Source organism: Onychomys torridus, chromosome 4 (genome assembly GCF_903995425.1).
Source record: "Onychomys torridus chromosome 4, mOncTor1.1, whole genome shotgun sequence".
NCBI classification, from domain to species: Eukaryota; Metazoa; Chordata; class Mammalia; order Rodentia; family Cricetidae; genus Onychomys; species Onychomys torridus.
Window position 1 is genome coordinate 111654812 of NC_050446.1, and position 16525 is coordinate 111671336.

Consider the following 16525-nt stretch of genomic DNA (forward strand, 5'->3'; position numbering starts at 1 on the left):
CTGAGTGGGAACAGACAAGGCCCCTGGTGCCACCGGGAGCCTCAGCTCTTGCCCTTTACAGATATGGAGGACACTTTGATATCGGAAATTCTCAGGAAGTCAGATACCCATCACCCAAAGTCTGCATGTTGAGGCAGCCCAATACTCACTCCCTGGGTCAAGGTGGTAACTAGATGGGCCCAAACATCAAACTACCCACTGTGTGGCAAAGAGAACCTCCAGGGATAGCCATGGGGTGTGGTATAGAATGACAGCAGGGTATCACTATTAATCCAACCCAAATAGCTAGGAGGAAAAAAAAAAAAAATAATGGAGAGGGCACCAAGTCTCTGTCTTCATCCCACACCAATCCCAAACTGTTTAAAACCCTGTTAGTGTAGTGGCTGTCCCCTGTGAGTGCTCCCAAACAATTCACCTCCACACTGCAAGCCATTAATCCAGTGGTATTTATTCACGCAGTATTCACACTTGTCAAATAACCAGGGAATTGAGGGATCCCACAGCTCCCGCCTTCACAGCAGCCCCAAAATTTTTTTTTAAGAACTCAGATAAGCTTTGCTGTTTGAAAGCCTCCAAAAGTGCGTCACCCTGGCCCCTTGCAGATGTTCCATCAGACTGAATGACCAGCACCAAACAGTGGGATGGAAAGCCAGCAAGAACTACGTAAGTTCAGAAGAGGCCACACTGTTCCGTGTTTTCATACAAAAAAATTTAATAAATATTACTTTTCAAAATTTATTGCCAGGAACAACACATCAGAGATGCATTTTTATGTTCATATAACACTAATAGGACAATACAAAGTATCTTCCCAGTCTCAACGGTGAACCAGGATTACTCTGTCTTATAAGCCTTTTTGATCTCGAACTTGGTAATAGCACTTTGATACCCTCACTTAAGGCAGGCAGTGTACTCTATGGCAAATCTAAACAGTGATCTAACTGGACATTTTATGGTTCAAGTCTTCAACTAGCTTATTAGAATACTCCCTAAATGCAGTAGACAACAACGAAATCAAATCCACAAGTGGTTCAGCACTACACATGCTGAAAAGAATCACAATTTACAAAGTAAGATTGATGTGCTTCTGCCTTCACACAGTTAATCTGATATTTTGAATGAGATTCAACCACTCACATTCTGACTACAGCAAATCATAGCTCAGTTCGTTCCCTTAAACTGCTCGGTAGCAGATTACCTGCCTGTCTCTTTTCAAGTCTAAAGCAGGAAAAAAAAAAGAACAAAGAAAAAGAAAAAACCTGTTCTAGACTAATTCTCAATCTGCCCCAGTCAGTCCTTAAAACGTGTCTTAAAAGTGATGCTCTAAAGGAAGTGAACACCTGACGTCAGAAAGAAAAATTTCCATTGGTATTCCCAGGTGAAGAAGCCTATCTTATCCTTTCAAGAGAAACTACTATTCCAAAACACCTTAATTTTGGCTTACAGGCAACATGTAATGAGCAAAGTTCACCAAAAAGAAAAAAAAAAAGTCATATTCTTACAACACTATCAAAAACCTTCAGTTCTAAACACATTACGTATAAATAAAAAGGAATGATGGTTTAAGGCTCTTGATTATTAAGTTAATAAATCAAATATACACAGTGATTAATAAAAAAGAATTATTTACATAACTATACAAAAATTCTACTTTTGACACATTTTTCCTCTTTAAATTCTTCATTTTACCAGCAACTGCTGACATCAAAGCCCCCCTCCCCCAACAACAAAAATACAATAAAAAAAATAAATAATAAAGTCATTTGTGATAGTTGCTGTGGTTCTGAGCTTGCAAAAAGGCACTTTCAAATACAGAACTACTTGTACGTCATCATAAAACCAATATACAAAAACAACTCAAGAGTCAATAAATATAAATAGAACTATGATCCTAATGCTGCGTCACCATTAGGACCGCTGGCACAAGTGGAAGCCCCTGGCTAGGGCTGGGCAGCTCCTGGGAGCCCCGATGTGTCGGCTGCAGGGGAATGTACACCCAGGCACATTCACTAGTTTTTGCATAGCGTGAGCGCTGCACTCGATTTCCCAGCCAACCACAGAAACTACCAGTGCCAGTGGAAGCCAGCTTGTCGAAACTTAAATTAACACAGGATTCTACGTCAACAGCCTCAGACTGGAATACGACAACAGTTTAAAGAAACTACAAGCCCCAGGGTGCCCTCAGACTCTACCTATGGTGGCAGCCCACTGTCTGCTATACGATGTACTCCATCCGGTTCAAGCTCTGGGCACTTTCCAAGTCTCTGTTGTCCTGTTTGTTTGTCCAGTTCGGGTGTTTTGTTGGTGTGCCGCTGGGGGCCTTCTCCTCTCTGTCTACCAGTGTGTACACTGGCTGTTTGGCAAACCTGACTTTCTGCTGGTGTTTATCCATGTCATCCTCCTCCACTTCGGAGTTGTGTGTCCTTATTTTGGACATTTTGGAGTTTTTGTTCTCATAATCCTTAATGGGGACTGTGTTGGCTCCATGTTTCTCAATGGGGTTCTTGATCTGGTTCAGCTGTTCCCGCACGTTGTTAGTGGTGTTGTCCTCAGAGGCAGAATGAGTGTGGCTGTTGGGCTTCCGCCGCTTCCGAACACACCAATAGAAGGCTGTCACCAAGCAACAGACCCAAGCCACTGTCAAGACAGAGCTCAGCAGAGGAACCAGGAAATCTGTAAGATAGGCAAAAGACCAATGAACTCAAGAAGAAGAGTTATCACCATGGGAACATACCAAGAGTGGTTCTCCTGTATTCAGTTCCTGAGAGGGGCACTGTGGGGACAAGTCCCTTTTCACAACTGCAGCTACACTTTACCACTTCACAGCTTGGTAAACTATGGCTGAGATGCTGGCCCTGCTGCAGAGGCACCTGCTAAACAAAGTAGCACTCCTGTGGTCCCTCCCAACCTCACATGACAGGGGTTGTTTCTGGTCCCAGCGAGTCTGGCTACTTTGGTGGCTCAGGATCAAGGCCAATTTCAGAGTCAACAGAAAACCAATACAAGTATTAACAAGGCAAATTCCCCAGAGTCAGAAGCCCTGGTTTCTGATCATCCTGAACGGTGGCACGCCAGATCATCAAAAGGGGAATTTGAATATCCTGACAGACCATTAAGCCATCCATCCATTGAGTGCCTCTCAGTGCTCAGGACCATCTGTGCTAGAATCAAAAAGCCAAAGCTGCCTTTGAACAGCATCAACAGCTCAGGGCAGGTACGGCTCTGCCCCAGGACTTTGCAGTGGATTCAGATCACACTTCTTCATGGGAGCTTGCCAACAAGATAGTACATACAGCATGCTAGTGGGAGAGAAGGGTCAGGTGTACCTCTCTGCCTTCATCAGCCAAAACCAACATAGGTTTTGTGGCCTTGGGCAAGTTGATTGATTGATCTGAGTTTTCTCAGTAGAGGGGCTTCTAAGATGCAAGAGGTGACTGTCAGATCATTCCTAGCTAATGGCTTTCCTGGGTGGTGTGGTCAAATCAATTTCACAGCTACCAGAAAAGGATATGTTCCAAATGGACACCCACCTGTTCTGTTTTTCATAGGACGCCTCTGAACTCTGACTTCTGCAACAGCAGCAATAAGTGAGCTGTTTCCATCACGCTTACTAACAAGATCTATTATTTTATCAGTAATTTCCTTGATAGGATTCCCATCATCCCGGATGTCTTCCGCCGACTAGAAAAAAGTGAATTATCAGATGGTAGTCATCACTCAAAATAACACCACAGCAAGGATAACTAATGCTTTCAATGCAAGTGCTGTTTGATATTGCCTAACTTAACTCCCTTCTAATCAAATAATGAGCAGTGAAATGGTCTTATACTCACAATGGCCACATGTATTTCATTGTTTGCTGACAGAGAAGGCTCACAGGCTATGTAGATTGAATACTCAGCAGAAACATTCTTCAGAATATTCAAATTCCTCAATTCACTGCAAATGTGCTCGGTGGTAAGACCCTGCAATGATAAAAACAAACAAACAAAAAAACAAGTAAACACACGTGTAAAACAATGGAAGAAAAAAGGCTTGTGGTCTCAATTGTCTAGATTCAAGCCTCACTTTGTTCTAAGAGACAACTTATGGCTAGAGAGAAGCAGATGGATCCCCCTAATTGCCACACTACTTTAAAACAAGCAGACACACTCCCATCCCCCATTAGAGAAGTTCCCTACCGGAGACATCATCTCTTTGTTGAAAGTGAAAGTGATGTTTGCACAATTATCTTGGTAATAGGAGTCAGATGTGCACTTGGTCTTCACTGGCTGGAGACTGGAGGATCGACATTCGCCCACCCCAGTGCAGGGGTGCACAAAGCACTGGTCATCTAGGACTGGAATGCAGCTCTGACCACTGGGGCATTCGCTGTGCCCTTTGTGGAGCCGGCAAGGTCTAGGGCCACACCAGACCTGTAGAGGAGAAAATGGGAGCTGGTGGCTCAGCAGGAATGTCTACTACCCATGATTAACACTTGAGAACCACAGCAACTTTCATCGCCCTACCTTGGAGCAGGCGATCCGTCCATTCAGGCACTGACAGGTGTTACAGTCATCATCCCACTTGGTCCCATCAAGTATCACTCTCCCCATGGTGATGCAAGATCTCCCTGAAACTGAGAGGTGGAGACACTTGAGGAAGAGTTTCCTTTTCCACAGACTGGATCATGGTTCTGAACTTTTTACCCCCTCCCTGTTGAGAAATAGTTACACCCATGTCCTCTGTCACATGATGGCAGCTCCTCTTGCAATGTCAGGCACGGGCACTGGCCATCCCCACTGACTGCTCACTTTTGGTCACTTGACGATAGCAGTGTCAGCAGATGTGACCTGAGAGACCTCTGAATGGAGCTTTCACAGTTGAACTGCCCCCACCCTGCCATGTGCTTGCCATCTATCCTGAAAAGTACATGCCTCAGAGAGAGCTGATGACCAGTCAACCAGAACTAGACCTGGAATCATTACTCTGCTCACCCATCATGCTATAAGTCACAAAAATGGATACTGCAAGTCACTGGGTTTTAAGGATTCAAGGAAGTTTGCTACACAGTGATTTATGGCAACAGAAATCAAGAGCTACCTTCCTGCTTTTCCCTTCCTCCTTGAGCATGGTGCCCTCAGTGTAAAAAGTCAAATGGTGACTGAAATGCCCACTCAACTCAGAAGACACATAGGCAGCCAGACCCTGGCACTCCTACCTTCATGGCATTTGGCACCACTGTGTCCCGGAGGGCAGATGCACTGGTAGCCATTGATCTCATCCACACAGGTGGCCCCAAAGGCACAAGGAGAAGACTGGCATTCATTGATGTCTAGGAGAAACGGGTTCAAGTTCAGGCTTTAGCAGAAAGAATTTTTTATTTTTGACAAACATCAACAAGCATCTAGATCCTAAGTACAAGCTTGGCGAATTTCCACATGTGCAACAAACAGATCACTAATTGCTCATAAAGCCTCTATTAGCCACTGGGCCCCAAAGACCACCCCTGTCCTGGCTTCTAAAGCCGGGAACGTTTGGAGAGGCAGCATTTTTCCTTAGGTTCTTTCTCTCCGGACTGTACATTTCACAGCAAGGCTGGCAATCACTCCCTGATCATGAGTCAGAATGAAAAATTGAACTCCATTAGGCCATAAAGTCTGTCCCAATGACTGGACTCTGGTGGCACCCTGTAAGTTGGTGCAGACAATGAGGAGCAAAAGTGTAGCCAAGTGCCAATAAAACTTCAATTACAGAAACAGGTGGCACCGATGTGGCCCCCAGACCATCCTTTGCCAAAGCCTGATTTAGAAGGCAAAGCAGATACAACCTATCCATCTAGTGTCCAGTCCATCTCGGACTGTGGGACTGCAAATACCACTAAAATTTCAAAGAATATGAGGAAAAGAACAACAAAGTTCTGCACTTGTGTGTGTGTGTGTGTGTGTGTGTGTGTGTGTGTGTGTGTGTGTGTGTAGGGAGGGAAGAGATGTTTTTAAAAGTAGAAAAACTCAGAATTCGGTTTTTCTCTCACTTTTTGATTCTAGTCAGTTCTCTGGGGCCTAGACTACAGAACAGTCTCTAGAAGCCAGAGACCCAGCTGCCTTCCTGGACAATAGCTTGGCCATTGTTTCATGCTAATCACGAGAGAAGCAAACACTTTCCTCAGGGCCCCTCATGGCTTAGTTGTTATTCTATGGCTGACATGCTCCCTGAGAACAAGGCAGGCTGTGCCACCCAGAGAATGACCAGCATATTTAAATCCAAGCTGGACGAAGGAGACTAATTGGAACCATGGTCTTAATTGTCCTTAAAGATGAAAAACTGGAATGCTGAGGAGGATGGACAGGTAAAGCCATGGGAAAATGAGATACAGTGGTACTTACTTATCCTGCAGTCTGGCCCAGCAAAACCCGGGGCACATTCACATCGATACCAGTTGTCTCCATCCACACAGGTCCCGCTGTTGTAACTAAGAAATCAAAGGTGACCTTTGTTACCAACACACAGGTCTACAACCCATCCATCACACGGAGCCATGCCTGCCACAGACATCAGCTTTCACCCCAGGCCATATCTGCTGCTGACTGAGGCCCTTAAAGATTCTGATGCCTAGATCCTATCCCCTGAGAATCTAATTTTCTAGGTCTCGGTTGCAGCCCAGGCACTGGGACTTTTAAAAGCTCCCCAGGTAATTCTCGTGTGCAGCCCAAGGTTGAGAAGCATTGCTCTAAATGAAGACACAACCTGGATAATTAAAGTGTGGTCCACAGAGCAGCAGGACAGGGTCACCTGGGAGCTTGTTAGAAACACACAGCCCCACACCACAGATCTCCTGAATCAGAACCTACATTTTCAACTTCATCCCTGGAGATTCCCATCACCTTACAGCCAAGTACTAGCTTAAAAGCTTGCCACACTTACCAAGGATGAGGGCTGCAGTCATTGGTATCTGAAAAAAAAAAAAAAAAAAAAAAAACAACTTAACTTTGGGGGTCTCCATAAAAAAAAATCACATTTACTTATTTCCATAACACTCAAATGATAAAGTCACACTTAACACCAGTCAGATATGTTGAAAACCTAGTCTAAATTGGAAGCAGGCCTGGATCATACTCAGTTTCATTTACCGTGGGATACATGTACACAGGAAGAGGCCCTGGTAGGGAATGGGGGCAGGGGGTAGGGTTAGAATAGGAGGAGGCAGGCTGCTGGTCAGACCCAGAGCTGGGAACAGAGAAACCATCTGTCCCCACTTATCTCATGGGTGACTTTCTCATGGCCAGGTCAGGGCTGTATCCCATCAAGTCATTAATGAGGACCCAGGTGATACAGAAGCAGACATCAAACAGCAGTGTTTCTGGTTTCAATTCCAAGTCCCCATGAGTGTCAAGGACAGGCTACAATAGCCCAGGAAGAATTCAAGGGAGGCCACTCACTTTGAGTACAAATAGGTCCCTCCCATCCTTCTTTGCAGACACAGGTGAAGGATTCACCGTTGACCACACAGGTGCCTCCATTATGACAGGGGCTTGGCAGGCAGCTACTGTTTCTGGCTGTAAGACAAAAATAAGACCACCCCTTGCTGAGGATCCAAGATGGTCTGAGAGGTCAGACCCAAGAGAATGACCACTGAGTACCAGGAGCCTAGTGGCAGGTAAGCACAGATGATGGCCATGCACACAGCAAGTCCCACCTAAGGCGGGAGGTTACCTATGTTGCAGGTTGTTCCTTCCCAGCCACCAGGACACATGCACTTAAATGCATCCCCTTCATCATAGCAGGTACCCCCATTGTTGCATGTGGCCTCGTCACACTGGCTGTCACCTGAAGAAAGAAGACCTTAGAGCATGAGTGTCTGTGCCGGAGAGCTCCCCTCCCACAGAAGACAGACAGGAGGACCCTGGCAGGAACACTTACGGGAATGGCAAGTCTTTCCTTTCCATCCATTTTTACAGTCACAGTAAAAGTCATTGACCAGGTCTCGACATGTACCCCCATTGTGACAGGGGTTCTGGCTGCAATCATTTATATCTAGAACCAAAGAGACACAGCTGAAGAAGATTCCAAGTACATTCGTGACAACAAGGGGCTTCTTTCCTACGGTGAGATCCAACCCTGGCTTTCTATGCTGCCTCCCAAGAACAAGTGAGTTGGTCCTAGGATGTCAATATAATTACCCTTTTCAAGAAGTTCCCAGCTAGGAAGAATGAATACAAGTTATGAAGACAGGATACAATCTTTTTTAATGTCCATGGCAATTAAAATCAAGATGGACAGAAGTTACAATCAAATCAGAGAGGTTCCTTCCAGGCACTCATTCTAACTACCAATCTATTTCCATCATTCCCCAGCAGTGGTTCCTCCCCACTCTTGCCCAGAAGCTTTAATAAATGCCAAGGAGATACATGAGATGAAGCCATTACAGCCACCGTAATGGAAATCTCAGGAAGACTGCAGCAAGGAAAGGCTTCCCAAGGGAAGGTGGTAACCTCGTTCCACCCTACCAACCCTCATCCCTCTCCCTGGAGCCATCTGTCCCCCGAAGCAGCAGCAACTCACTGGTTTCACAGAAGGCCCCCTCCCAGCCATCACTGCAGATACACTTGTAGGAGTTAACGCCATCGATGCAAGTGCCACCATTTTTACAAGGGTTGCTTTCACAGTCGTTAATATCTATGAAAGGAAGTGCAAGGGAAAATGAGGAGCGGAAGGGCACATCATGATGTCATCCAGCACTACCCTGGTAACTTCCACAGCTGCCTTCTGAGAATGCACCTGGAAATGCACCTGGAAACACCACCACCCTTCCTTTCTAGACAGCGACTTCTGGAAGGTACCTCCCGTTTTCTTTAAGACCTCACAACATTGGCTTATTTGGTAGGCCTGCCTGGGGAAGAAACTTCTACAGAAAAGAGGGACCACTCGAATAAGTAAGATTCATCTTGGGAAGCTCAGGAGACTATTGGTGGTCTTATCAATTGACTACTACCTCCATAGGAGACCTAAAGAAACCTTTACTGGTCTCCTCTACCTTTGTTTCTGACTAAAGCAATTCAAACACAGATGCTCCCCAAGCTCGGTACCCACTGGGCTCCCAATTCCCAGTGGAGTCTTACTTTCATGGCAGTAGGTGCCGGTGAAGCCTTTGTTACAGTCACAGGTGAACTTGCCTCCCGACTGGCTCTTGCACTTCCCATGGGGACCACAGACGTTAGAGGAGATATACCGCACCCCTTCAGGCGTATCGTTGGAGGCCATGGCCACAGTGCAGCTGTCAATCACTGAAGACAGTCTTGGGATCAGACTCCAACCACACACCCATAGACAGCATTTCTAAGCAGAGGACTTAGCCAATGCCTGCCTGATTGGAGAGGGTCACTCTTGGCATAATGAGTTAAGATATCAAGAGGCACTTGGGGACCAAAACCCAACAATGTTCCTATGATAGGTAAAATTCAGACTCCCAAGTGGACAGCATATTTTTTTAAAGTTACTTGTTCATTGCACCTTAACATCTGATTTGTTAAATGCTTGTCAAAGAAGAAAGACCGCCTTCACACTTCATCTTTCTTGGTTTTCTGAGACAGGGTTTTACTGAGTAGCCCTGGCTGTCCTGGAACTCACTCTGTAGACCAGGCTGGCCTCGAAACACCTGCCTCTGCCTCCTGAGTGCTGGGACTTAAAAGTGTACAACCCCACTACCTGGCTCTCCTCCTCTATCTTAAGCAAAGCCAAAGGACAAACCTACATAAGTTTAAAGTTATACTCCAATATAGTAGCTATAGGCCACTGTACTTATTTTTAAATGAACTACATACACACACACAAAAGTGTCAAGCACTAGTGACATTCTAAATGTCAGTGGCCAACACCTAGCCATGGCTACTGTAACCTATGCAAACCCAAAACTTCCCCACTGCCACAGTGCCCCTCGGAGTAATTCTTTTTGTCACAAACTCGGCCATCTCTGAACTGGAATGACAAATGGATTTCACATTCTCTCCCTTGGGCTACTCATACACGTGGGTCTCCCTACTGGCAGCCTGACAGATTAGCTCCATATGTTCTTGTTTCCCTAAGTGATCAGACAAAGTATTTCCCATCTGCAAGTCTTCCTCCTCACCATAACCACTATTCAAGGGGAGGTGGCAGGAGGTAGTCTAGAGACAGACAGGTCCAGGGGACGGGAGCTACCTTCACAGGGGGTCGTGCGACAGTGGTCTTTCAGGTGTGAGCAGTTCTTGCCCTCATAGTCCTCAGGGCACTTGCAGAAGTAGTCACTGGCACGATTGTAGCATTGGGCACCATTCTGGCAAGGGTTGGGCTCGCAGTAATCAATGTCCAGCTGTCGAGCAACAGGAGTGCAAAGGAGAGGGTCAAAAGAAAGCCAGGGTGTCACCATCACGGCTCTCGGTAGTAAACAACTGACCCCTCCACCCACTTCTACACAGAGACACCCTACACACAACAGACCTATATAACCCTTAGGGCCTGCCATATCCCAGGAAATCATGAAATCACAGGGCAGAGTGATGGAGCAGAAATGGGACTACACAATGCAACTCAAAGCCAAGCACACAGGCCACAGTCATCAGGAAGAAACTCACTCATCCACACCCACTTCTACCTGCATTTGTCTAACAGAAATTCCCGAGTCAGTCGGGTGCTAGAGGATGTCAGAGGCCTAAGCACTAGAGTAGAGGACGGGGCTGGGGAGGCTGGGGAGGGGGCAAGGGAGGGTGGGGGAGGAAAGGTTTCAACGTTAAAGCTTGGCGATCTGCAGCTTTCGCCTCCACTCACCTGACAGAGGTTTCCTGAGAAACCCGCGGGACACAGACACTGGAACCTGTTGATTTCATTCTGACAGTGACCCCCATTCAAGCAGGGGTTGCTAGCACATTCATCGATGTCTCTTTCACAGTGATCGCCTGCATAGCCAGGTGGACAGATACAGCGATAACCATTAACCAAATCCTGGAAAAGGAGAAGCGGGGGAGAAAGACATGCACATTTTTCTATGTATTCGAAAACACAGAACATCAGTGTTCTGTCACAGCTGCTGTAGCTCTTGCAATTCGCTGACATGGCCACATGTTAAGCTCTGGCATGGACTAGCAGTTCTGAATTCATGCCTTCAAATGGCTCTGGAAGGCTAGGGTTGGTGAGCAGCTCAGTATTTCACCTGCATTTGTAACCCCACAGGGACAAGGCTCTCCTAGTATCACATATACATCTTAAGATTGTTCCCATTTAAGCAATGACTTACGTACCCGACAGGAGGCATCATTCTGACACTGGCCAAGGCAGTCATTAATATCTAAAAAATAAAATAAACAAGTCATCATGTTAAAGAGGCTCATAACATTCAGTCGGGCTTACCTGAAAAGTACAGGGCTGATAAAGTTTCAATCAGATTTCCCTGTGCTTCCGGTGAGATAAAGTTTTTACATTGGGTGGGGACCCTCCCTAATCCTCCCCGACAAGGGAGTGAAACTTCACATCATTGTTTTAATCACCTTATCAGAATATGCCCAATTTTAGCAGCTAACAAGCCTGATAAATTGTATGTTTTCCTTGCTGTGCTAGCCTGACCACTCCCTCTCCAAAAACATTCCCCTTCCCGCTATAATATAAGATTTTCCTTCCATTCAGCCAGAGAATGCCTAAACAGCTCATACTCGGCAGCGGGTTCCATCCCCAGCACCAGATTGCAAGAAGATCAACAGAAGTTTCAGAACTCGAGCAGGGGGATACATAGATAAGAGAAACCATCACCCGAGTTTCACAAAACAAAAGAGAAAGAAAAGCAAAAAATCAAAACAGACACAGAGTCACTCACTTATGTCACAGTTCTGACCCATCCAGCCAGGCAGGCAATCACAGTAGTAGCTGGCAATCAGATTCTTACAGGATCTGGCATTTACACAAGGTTTGGCCTCACATTCATTTGCATCTGAAAAGAAGCAAGGATGAGCAGTGACAAACGGGTTTGCTCCCTGCCCCATCCCCTTGAAAAGAAATAACTATAGAGCTGGTCTGGAATAGGAGACATTTTAACAAGCTAGCTAAATAAGAAAGAGTAGGTGTCCTCTATTTGGAGCATCAGAGCCCTCTCCCCAGCGGTTATCCAATAAGGGATGCTAATTGATAACTTTCCTTTGGGCTACTGGCTAACAATCAGCCCCCAACAGAATACAGAAAGTCATCAGGCACTTGTGGGCAAAACCCAGTACAGCCCCAGTTGCTGGGGTTTAAATGTGGCAAAGAGAATGCAGACATGCAATCCCTCATGAGGTCATCCCTGTTGGGAACCCAGCTGAACACTCCTAGGACAGGCAATTGACAAGGTTCAAGGAATCCCAGGACTTTCCCACAGGACCCAAAAATGCTAGGCCATTTGCATGTAAGTTATTTCTCCCAGGCCCATTAGACCCTGATAATAAATTACTTAGTATGATGGAGTGCAAATGCGCACACACTCACTGCTGGTCACATGCTCATCTTCCTGCAGGGCTCTAATGAGCAGAGCCAACCTTGGCTAAGAATTATGATCACAAGACTTTTCTTACCTAACTGACATGTCTTGCCAGTCCACTGGGGTGGGCATACACACTTGAATCCATTCACCAGGTCCTGGCAGGTGCCCCCATGGGAACAGTTATTTGGAGAACAGTCATCAATGTCTGTCCAACCAGAACAAGAGAGGGCAGCAGTTTAATTTCATTTGATCCACTTGGCAATTAGATAATGCAGCAGCACCCTCCAGAAGAAGAGCCTCCACCTAGGAACTGGACGTCTGCTACAAGTCTAAGGAAGGTAATGAAAAGGCCCAAGCCTTGATTTTAGCTTTAAATCCCCCACTGCCCTAGTTCAGTTAATCCGTCCCTAAGCAGCGAGGGAAAGAAATGTAGTTGGAGACATACAGAGCATCAACTTAGTGGTGACAAGGGACATTCATATCTGCTTTATCTCTACTTTTAAGAGAACTCTTTCCTTCTTGGCTCAGAGATCAAAAAGAGGAGACATGGAAATGCAACCTTCTTACACATGGAAAACCATATTCCTGTGAATTGCTTACAAGTTTCCCCAAACTCACATACACAGAGGCTGCAAAAGGCCCCTTCAGAGATCTCATTCATTTATAATGTGTGCCACACTTGATTTATAAATTTGCTCACTGAGGCTGCCTGACAGCTCTCACAGAGGAGAAGGGCTTCTTCCCCGGTTAAAGAGGGTGCAGGAAAGGTTGAAGGGACTGCTGGGGCTTCAGGAGTCAGGCCAAGGGCAGAGGCACCGACTACCTCCAGAACCCACATCCTCAACCACGCCACATACCGCTCCTAAGGTGCCAAGGTCAGTGGTTTTCAGACTTGGCTGAATCTCATACTCCAGAAACTCATTAAAGACCACAGATTGCCTACGTCTGGTATTGTGTGTGACCAGAGCTCTTCACTGAGAAGCACCCTAAGCCTCACAGCCGAGCTGCAACTCAACGCCTCCTCTCAAAGCCCTCTGACAACATTCAAAGGTTGATCTGAATTCTCAGGAGACAAGTCCAAAACTCACATGCAAGGGAATCCAATTCTATCCATCACAGACACATCATTAGCCATCTTAGTGGTTAGGAAGGGGATTCTGGGAATTGTCCAAGTGCTATTGGACCATGCACCAAACTGTTGAATGTACCCACTCCTCTCCCACCAAGGTAGACATATCACTAACGTGTACATTGGACAAGTCCAGGTCTCTCCCACAAATCCTCTCTTAACACAATAATCTTTCAGAACAGACATGTGACAAAACCTGGGACTGACTTACTTGTGGAACATGTGGGCCCAGTCCAGCCTGGAGAGCACTCACACTCAAAACCCGAGGAGGTCTCCTTGCAGCTGCCTCTGTTGTGGCAGGGGTCAGAGAGGCAAGCGTGCTCAGCTGTGTAACGAGAAAGCGGGTCAGTAAGGGAGTAAAACATGTGGCACACCTTATTCCTTGCCTTCCCGCTACCATCCAGTCTCCTGCCTTGGCGACTAGCCTAAGCAGTTAATAACAACAACAAAAGCAAGTTTGTGATGTAACTCGCCTGTGGGGTGACGGGGGTAGAAACTTTCTAACTAAGCTGTCTCAAGTCAAATTTTCAATACTCACTAGAGCTGAGGTTCATTTAGAATCCCGCAACCTACAATGTCAACATCACCTCAAAGCATGAGGGATTTGGAGATATTCTATAGGCTCATAGAAGGGCTGGGATAGTAGTAGGAGCTGTTTCATCTTTTTTACACGTGTGTTAAGTGTATTGATTTTTCTTTTGGGATTTTTCAATTTCTCATGGTTCTCCATGAATACGTGTGAAGGCTATTATCAAAACAATGCCATCTTGACTACTTTTAAATAAAATAAGCTAGCTTCTGTTCACCAGTTGTCTAGCCCTATCCTGCATTTGAGTCACAGAATTTAGCTACAAATAAACCCAAGATCCTTTGGTGACCATCAATGTTGACACCTCAAGCTACCACTTCCCACCTCCAAATTTTTTTTTTTTGAGAATTTCCTATAATATACTTTTGATCATATTCACCTCCTCCCCCAAATTCTCCCAAACCCAAACCCCCCTTCCCTACCCACCCAATGTTGTGTCTTTAAAAAAATAAAATAAATAAAAGAACGAAACAAACAAAAAACTATTTGGTTTTCAAACGAAGTGTACAGAAAATGAAGGCAAAGGGGTCCCGCCCAGCTTGGGCCACTTACCAATTTCACAGTTGGGTCCTGAGTAGCCCTCAGGGCAAGAACATTGGTATTTGTCAGGACCAGTGTTGCTACAAGTTCCCCGGTTGAGACAAGGCTGATGAGTTCCACAGTAATTCAGATCTGCCCAAAGACCCAAAAATTATGAAACAAAACAAAACCAAAAAACTGCTAACTGGTCCCAGTTCTAGGCCATGCAAGTTTTAAAGATATGGCTCACCCCTAAATAATCAACCTACAGCATTAAATTCAAACAGTCCTAATAAGAGCCCTGTAGAAAGTTAAATAGGGCCAGGGGTGTACGTACAATAGTAGGGCACTGGCACCCGCAAGACCCTGGGTTTAGCTCCAGCAACACCAGAAAACCAGAAGTGGTATTAATGTTGTTCTACCGTATAACCTCAGCTCCCCTAACTGCTGTCAAGTTCTCACGCCACCCCAAGGCTCCATAGTGGTCATACCTTTGTCACAGAGCTGTCCACCCCAGTTAGTCTCACAGAGGCATTGCCAGGGTTCATTGCACGTGCCGTGGACACATCCCGGGTGCGGGATGCACTTATCACAGTACAGGCCCTGCCAACCATACTGACACCTGCAGACAGACAGCAAAGCCCTTCCTTAGCCTTCTGAGCAGCCAGAGATGCACATAATTACAGCACACAGCTGCTTCTGTTTTGTCAGGAAGGACAGGATGGCAGACTTCTCAGACTTGCAGGGAGTTCTGTATGAACACTTTCACAGATGGGACCAAGTTTGTCCTCTCAACCTCCCCTGACAAAAGAAGAGTTGTCTGGGGAGTGTGGGGTGCCCTCCACAAAGCCATTCTCTTCTCAGGCTCCCAGGAATGAACTAAGGGGTAGGGACTGGCATAAATCAATCCCAGGTCCTAGTAAGGACAGACCATACAAGGGGAAGCCATACAACTCTGCAATGCTGTGCGTGAAGCCCAACTCCATCCCCCGTCCAACCTCAGTGCACAGAACTCAATGAGACAAGAGGGTGGCAGGAAAGCAGCTCACTGTAGGATCAAACAGGGAGGAAGGAGAGCAACCTCATTACAAAGACCTCGATCTCTACACCCATTTCTGTAGGAAGGAGAGGGGGGCAAGAGTGCTAGGAAACGATCCCATAGATAATTCATGACCCATTACCCTGGCCAGGCACGCTGATTTATAGTTATTTCTCACTTTAGAAAATAAGAGGGGGAAGGGGAGGCGGGGGTCAGCTTGGTTTATGTAGTTTTGGGGGAGTTGAGTTTCCCTTATAAGTACCTTGTTCAATAGACTCCTTTGAGGTCATATGGAACTTTTGATGCCCAAACAGAAACGCAAACATAAACCTTCACCTGGGGTAGGAGAGAGCAAGGTCTCCAAGCACTCTGCCCTCAAGTTTCCAGCCCTCTGCAACTTGTACCTCCCTCTCAGAATCAATCTCTAACAAAGGGGCTGGAGAAAGGCAGGGGCTGGCAAGCAGCCGGAGCATGAAGATGGAGCAAATGTAGGTCCTGCAGAATCAGCCCAGAGCAGAGCCTAGGGAAATGCAGGGTCAGATCCAACTCTATATAAACCTCTCAGCTGTGACTCTGGAGGAAGAAAAAAAAAAAAAAGCCACCCCCTGGTGGTCCTCCCTCTCCCTCCCCAACCAGAAGGAAGGGCTTTCAGTTCCAGAGAGCTGGAGGCAAAGAGCAAATCCTGGTCATGGGAAAATTATAGAAATCTAGCTATTAGCTAATCATCCAGGCTGAGAAGCCACTGAACCCTTGAGAATCCTGACTACTTCCTAACTTCTCAAGACAGCC

General features: G+C 46.1%; 1 protein-coding gene across 1 annotated transcript in view; it reads right to left on the reverse strand.

Moving 5' to 3' along the window:
• Positions 1-430: 430 nt before the first annotated feature.
• Jag1 (jagged canonical Notch ligand 1) overlaps positions 431-16525 on the reverse strand; it is a 35024-nt gene continuing 18929 nt past the window's right edge. Inside the window, exons 6-26 of the mRNA XM_036185020.1 lie at positions 15189-15319; positions 14731-14850; positions 13801-13914; positions 12552-12665; positions 11822-11935; positions 11253-11299; positions 10783-10956; positions 10177-10327; positions 9099-9263; positions 8542-8655; positions 7900-8013; positions 7693-7806; positions 7419-7535; positions 6904-6931; positions 6366-6451; positions 5201-5314; positions 4509-4618; positions 4182-4415; positions 3834-3965; positions 3531-3681; positions 431-2673 (exon numbers count right to left, since the gene is read on the reverse strand). Of these exons, the coding sequence (XP_036040913.1) occupies positions 2216-2673; positions 3531-3681; positions 3834-3965; positions 4182-4415; positions 4509-4618; positions 5201-5314; positions 6366-6451; positions 6904-6931; positions 7419-7535; positions 7693-7806; positions 7900-8013; positions 8542-8655; positions 9099-9263; positions 10177-10327; positions 10783-10956; positions 11253-11299; positions 11822-11935; positions 12552-12665; positions 13801-13914; positions 14731-14850; positions 15189-15319 (2902 nt within the window). The 3' untranslated portion in view covers positions 431-2215. The remainder of the gene's footprint in view (positions 2674-3530; positions 3682-3833; positions 3966-4181; positions 4416-4508; positions 4619-5200; positions 5315-6365; positions 6452-6903; positions 6932-7418; positions 7536-7692; positions 7807-7899; positions 8014-8541; positions 8656-9098; positions 9264-10176; positions 10328-10782; positions 10957-11252; positions 11300-11821; positions 11936-12551; positions 12666-13800; positions 13915-14730; positions 14851-15188; positions 15320-16525) is intronic.